This window comes from Scomber japonicus, unplaced genomic scaffold, assembly GCF_027409825.1.
Source record: "Scomber japonicus isolate fScoJap1 unplaced genomic scaffold, fScoJap1.pri scaffold_459, whole genome shotgun sequence".
Classification (NCBI taxonomy): domain Eukaryota; kingdom Metazoa; phylum Chordata; class Actinopteri; order Scombriformes; family Scombridae; genus Scomber; species Scomber japonicus.
This window is the reverse complement of record NW_026518526.1, coordinates 30,001-36,761: the sequence shown is the minus strand read 5'-3', so window position 1 is coordinate 36,761 and position 6,761 is coordinate 30,001. Positions and strand designations below refer to the sequence as shown.

Sequence of the window (6,761 nt, the reverse complement as noted above, 5' to 3'; positions counted from 1 at the left end):
TATATTAATAATATATATAGTAAAATGGTGTAAACGTCATTTCATAAATACTAAATATACATTATAATAAACCTGACGCTGTTTATAAATCTAGTTTAACTGATTTATGATAATTCATAATTTTACCAACGTTTATTTATCAGGGAGATTTTTACAGTTCTGAGTTTAAATGATTGAAAAAAAGAGAAATAAGAAACTTAACTCTTATTTATTATTAACTCAGAAACTCTTCGTCACATCTGAGCCAAAACAAAAGTTCAAAATAATAAAAATATAACTTTAATGTATTAAAAGGAGCAGCGAGTGAGTCACACCTGTCAGCCGGTGACATCACGTGACCAACAGGTAAACAGGAAGTGAGCAGGCCTGACGCTAACGGCTACATCTGTTAGCTCCTCTGCTGCTAACTCACTTTAGCCTAGTTAGCGGCTAACTGAGGAGCTAACACAACACCTGCACCTTTAAACTCAGCAACAGGTGTGTTCTTCCTCTACCTGCCTGAGAGAGGAGACTCTTTAACTCCTCTCACAACTTCCTAAACTTTTTATTCTGCTTTTAAACAAACTCATTCATCTTTCTGTGTGTTGTTTGTGTTGTTTGTGTGGATGTTTGCCAGCTCTCAGGTGTTGCAGGTGTCTCAGGTGATGCAGGTGAGAGTCTCACTCATAGGTCCTGAAGATCTCGTGCGTGATCTTGCAGAGGAACACTTCCTCCTCGGGTCTCAGGTCAGCCGGAGCTTTCTGTCGGATGAAGGCTTTTCTGTGGAGGAGCGGCATCTCTGCTCCGCTTCCACCGGTCTGAGAGGAGGAGAGGGGGAGAGGAGGAGAGGGGGGGGGGGTTAAAGGAGGGAAACAGGGTCACAAGTTCACATTATTAAACTTTATCTACATTAAGTCAGGTGAGAGTGAAGCAGCGTCAGGTGATGCACCGGAGCAGCGCGCGGAGTAACGGCGGGTCTTTGTTAATCTGCCCGCATGGAAACGTGCTCCGGTCGGTCTCTCACACCGACTATCAGACCCAAAAACACCCGAAAAACAGCCTCTAAAGCGGGATCCGGCTCCGCTCAGGCCCCGCCGGACACAACCGGAGCCGGTTTCAGACGGTTTCTTACCGAGTTCGGTTCTGATGAGTTGATAATCCGCCGGACAAAGTGAAGAAGTCCCGGGCTGAGAGCTGAAAGCTGCGGCTCAAAGGCGGCTTGTTGACCAAGTTTTCAGCCGCTTCACGGACCCGCAGGAAGCTCGGAAATGTCACAACTACTGCTTTCTTTCATTTGACTGTTCAATGACTTTAATACAAAAAAGATAGGGAAAGAGAAAAAACAAATAAAAAAACATATATATATATATAACAACAAATAAAATGAAAAACTAAAAAAGGATCTTAAAGTGTAATCATAGTGCAGCATTGTACAGATCGACTGCACTGTGTGTCCTTTTAATTACTTTAATACAAATCATTATTTTATGCTGCAAACTCATTATTTATGCTTTATTCTAGTCTAGTTTTTTCCCCACTCTTTCTATTTTTCTGTACTTTGTTTTTATTTTGTATTATTATTATTGGGTTTTCTTATTTTTAATTGTATGGTTTAGTGTTTGCAATTTTTTACTATAATTGGGTTTGTTGTTTTTTTTTATTGTATGTTTGTATGTTCTTTGTTTCCAATTCTTACTGTTAAATGTTTAGTTAGCACCAACAGACTCTTTAATAATTTATTTCCCAAAACCATCCAGACTAGTTTATTATAGTATCACTAAAGTATCACAACTACAACAAAGTACTTCAAACTGTACTACACTAAAGTTAGTTTATATTTAATTGTATTTATGTATTTTAAAGCAGGCTGGTTTCTTTTAATAAAGTCGTTAGGAGTTTCTGTGGTGATCAATAAGCTGACTGTCTGATTGTTTTCTACTTTTTTAATCAATAAACACCAAACTTGGATGGGTGCTCTGTTTTCCGGAGCGGATAACGCTCCCCTGAACGCACCATACAGAGTGAGTAAGTGGGCGGGACTTCGCTGCTGTGCTGAGCGTCGGTTGGCTGGCCGCGCTGTCACTCCTCCGCCGTCAGCCAATGGTCGCCGTGGAAACCGTCCCGCGAACCGCGGCGATGATGAAATGGAGCGGTGACGTCACGGGGAATAACGGCAGGAAGCGGCGATGACGCAGAGTGACGCGTCATGAGTCAGACTCTGTAATAACTTTATTTAAAACAAATTCAAACTTTAAACGTTATTAATATTTTTATCTGATCGATTATTAACAATATCTGGATCAATACATTAAATAAATAAACTGCAAACAGATTTCAGGTAATTAAAAAATATTACTAATATGTTATTTTTGTATGAAATAAAATAAGTAATTATTTATTATTTATACACACACACACACACATACTCTCACATATACACACACACACATACTCACTCTCACATACACACACACTCTCACATATATACACACACAGATACACACACACACATACACACACACACACACACACATATTCTCACACAAAACATAAAAGAATGAAACTGAAGCTTAATATAACTGATAATAGAATGTTTTATATTTAGTTTCATGTTTTATAAATCTGAGTCACAGTGACATCACAGTGACATCACAGTGACATCATAGTGACCTCACAGGTTTTTATTACAAACAGTCATACAGTTCAGACCAGAAACTTAATTTTTATAAAAAAAATCCCCAAAAACCCCGTTGAAAAAACAGGTTTCCATGACGACATGGTGAGCAGCGTGACAGAACCTGATAATGTAATAAATAAACCTCATAACTCAATAATAAACGTTATAATATTACGTTAACAGGGAATTATTACATTATTAGGTTCTGCAAAAATACGGTTAATTCAATAACATAATAATTTATGACATCATCGGTACAGAGATTATTACATTATTGGGAAATTAACATTATTACGTTAGCAGGTTTTATTACATAGGCAGGTTTTATTACGTTAGTAGGTTTTATTGCGTTGGCAGGTTTTATTACATTATTAGGTTTTATTACGTTAACAGGTTTTATTACATGATAGGGTTTTATTACGTAATCATGTTTTCTTACGTTAGCAGGTTTTCTTACGTAATCAGGTTTTATTACGTTAGAAGGTTTTATTACGTAATTATGTTTTATTACGTTAGCAGGTTTTATAACGTTAGCATGTTTTATTACGTTAGCAGGTTTTATAACGTTAGCATGTTTTATTACGTTAGCATGTTTTATTACGTTAGCAGGCTTTCTGATTGGACGGTTTCAAACACAGAGCTTTTAGCTGGAACCAATAAAACTGGTGTATGTAATAAGATATGATCAGGTTTTATTACGTAATCATGTTTTATTACGTTAGCAGATTTTATTACATGATCAGGTTTTATTACGTTAGCATGTTTTATTACGTTAGCAGGTTTTATTACGTTATGTTTTATTACGTTAGCAGGTTTTATTACGTTAGCAGGTTTTATTACGTTATATTTTATTACGTTAGCAGGTTTTATTACGTTATGTTTATTACGTTAGCAGGTTTTATTACGTTATGTTTTATTACGTTAGCAGGTTTTATTACGTTAGCAGGTTTTATTACGTTATGTTTTATTACGTTAGCAGGTTTCATTACGTTAGCAGGTTTTATTACGTTATGTTTTATTACGTTAGCAGGTTTCATTACGTTAGCAGGTTTTATTACGTTAGCAGGTTTTATTACGTTATGTTTTATTACGTTAGCAGGTTTTATTACGTAATCATGTTTTATTACGTAATCAGGTTTTATTACGTTAGCAGGTTTTATTACGTTAGCAGGCTTTCTGATTGGACGGTTTCAAACACAGAGCTTTGAGCTGGAACCAATAAAACTGGTTTAATAACGTGACTCAGGTCCGTTAATTATCTGTTTCCTGTTTAACTGATAAACTGAAGATTGATCACATGACTGATGAAGCTGCAGCTCAGACCAGCTGAGACCGGATCAAGGTGGATCTGTGGTCACATGACTCTGTTCAGGTGGGTCACATGACTCTGTTCAGGTGGGTCACATGACTCTGTTCAGGTGGGTCACATGACTCTGTTCAGGTCTGTTCAGGTGGGTCACATGACTCTGTTCAGGTCTGTTCAGGTGGGTCACATGACTCTGTACAGGTCTGTTCAGGTGGGTCACATGACTCTGTACAGGTGGGTCACATGACTCTGTACAGGTGGGTCACATGACTCTGTTCAGGTCTGTTCAGGTGGGTCACATGACTGTTCAGGTGGGTCACATGACTCTGTTCAGGTCTATTCAGGTGGGTCACATGACTCTGTACAGGTGGGTCACATGACTCTGTACAGGTGGGTCACATGACTCTGTACAGGTGGGTCACATGACTCTGTACAGGTGGATCTCTCTGAGTGCGTCCGTGTCGGCGTCTCGGCCCAGGTAAACGTCGTAGTCAACAGGAAGTTCCTCCACCCAGCCGGGCTGCAGCGCCTCCTGCTGGAAACAGGAAGTAACTGTAATTACTCAGCTGTCAGTCAAACGGAGACGGACTCTGATTGGACGGGAGAGTTTAGACATTAGACAGCAGCTGTCATCATATAATTATTAATATAAATAATTATTAATGAGGATAAAATGAAAAGATAATAAATTCAGGGAAAAGTACGGAAGCCCAGAGAGGCAAGAATAAACCTCTGATGATGATTTTCTGTCTTTATTAGTTTTTATGTTTGTTGTTGTAATTCTCAGTTTGACCACCAGAGGCTGAAGAGCTGCATGTTTCTCATTATACTCTATACAAGTCAGTGATTAATGAGAGTTAACAAGATGATCAATTCATAATTGATTTGAAAAGACATTTTTTACCAAAAGTAAGACTGAATGCTCCTGAAAATGTCAAATGGTGTAACCACAAAAAAATGATAGATATTAAATATGTGATCAGCTACAGTGTGTTTAAGTGGACTTATACTAATAATGACTTCATTTAAAACATGTAAATGTTTCCTGGTCTCCATGGTAACCAGATGAAATATTAGAGTATATTGTTCTAAATATAGTAATATTTAGAACAATAGTATTCCATTAGCTTTATTTAATATAAAAGTTATAATGTAAGATCATGCCACACTAGTTGATATGGTGTTAGGTAGGAAGGAAGGAAGGAAGGAAGGAAGGATGTAAGATCATGCCAAACTAGTTGATATGGTGTTAGGTAGGAAGGAAGGAAGGAAGGAAGGAAGGAAGGATGTAAGATCATGACTAACTAGTTGATATGGTGTTCCTCCCTCCATCCCTTCCTTCCTCCCTTTCTCCCTTCCTTCCCTCCTTCCTTCCTTCTTTCTGTTCTTCCTTCCTTCCTTCTGTCGTTCCTTCTTTCCTTTCTTCCTTCCTCCTTTCCTTCCTTCCTTCCTTCCTTCCTTCCTTCCAAAGTTTTTATGGTTACACCACTTAGACATTTTTACCATAATCCTCTAATATATTCTCTGTAAATGGATTAAAAGCAGAAATTTGATGCTGGGTCCACAAAAAAAGAATGTGTGAAGTTATTCATACGTTTATTTTCACATTTTAACCCTTTAAATTTAAACTACACCTCATGGAGACTAAACACTGAGTGTGTTGTGTTCAGGGTGCGTGGGGAAACACAGACACAACGTGCTGTCAGTGTGAGTTTGACCTGCAGAGCGCTCAGACTCTCCTGCAGACTGGGAACCGTCACCAGCAGAGATCCTTTCTTCCTCAAGTTCTGCATGATGAACCTCCAGGCTCTGCACACACACACACACACACACACACACACACACACACACACACACACACACACACACACACACACACAGGCACGCACACACACACACACACACACACACACACACACACAGGCACGCACACACACACACACACACACACACACACACACACACACACACAGGCACGCACACACACACACACACACACACACACACACACACACACACACACACACACACAGGCACGCACACACACACACACACACACACACACACACACACACACACACACACACACACACACACACACACACACACACACACACACACACACACATGGGTGTAAAGATAAACGATCATCATCTTGAAGATGCGCCTTTATTTTGAAATTCCCCCTGGAACATTAGTCTGATGTGCCATAGGGAATTTCAAAATAAAGGCAGCAGTGTGTGTTACAGTGTGTGTGTGTGTGGTGTGTGTGTGTATTACAGTGTGTGTGTGTGTGTGTGTGTGTGTGTGTGTGTGTGTGTGTTGTGTGTATTACAGTGTGTGTGTGTGTGTGTGTGTGTGTGTGTGTGTGTGTGTACCTGACTTGCTCGCTGGGCTCCATGAAATACTCGAAGACGTTGTTCATCACGACGACGTCAGCGTTCTGCAGCAGAACGTCCTGCGTGCACACGTCAGCGTGGAGAACCTGCAGCAGACTCTCCTCATTAGAGACTCCATTACCCATAATGCACCACAACCCCCCCGCCCGACTCCCAGCAACCACACACCATCAACATAGAGACACACACACACATAGAGACACACACACACATAGAGACACACACAGAGAGAGAGACACAGACACACACACACACACACACACACACACACACACACACACACACACATAGAGACACACACACACATAGAGACACACACACACACACATAGAGACACACACACACAGACACACAGACACACACACACACACACACACACACACACACACACAGACACACA

General features: G+C 39.9%; 1 protein-coding gene across 1 annotated transcript in view; it reads right to left on the bottom strand.

Annotated features, from left to right (window-relative positions):
* Positions 1 to 4,380: 4,380 nt before the first annotated feature.
* The window catches only part of LOC128354695 (uncharacterized), a 31,299-nt gene continuing 28,918 nt past the window's right edge, over positions 4,381 to 6,761 (bottom strand). The window contains exons 6-8 of the mRNA XM_053314873.1: positions 6,341 to 6,447; positions 5,681 to 5,771; positions 4,381 to 4,494 (exon numbers count right to left, since the gene is read on the bottom strand). Of these exons, the coding sequence (XP_053170848.1) occupies positions 4,381 to 4,494; positions 5,681 to 5,771; positions 6,341 to 6,447 (312 nt within the window). The remainder of the gene's footprint in view (positions 4,495 to 5,680; positions 5,772 to 6,340; positions 6,448 to 6,761) is intronic.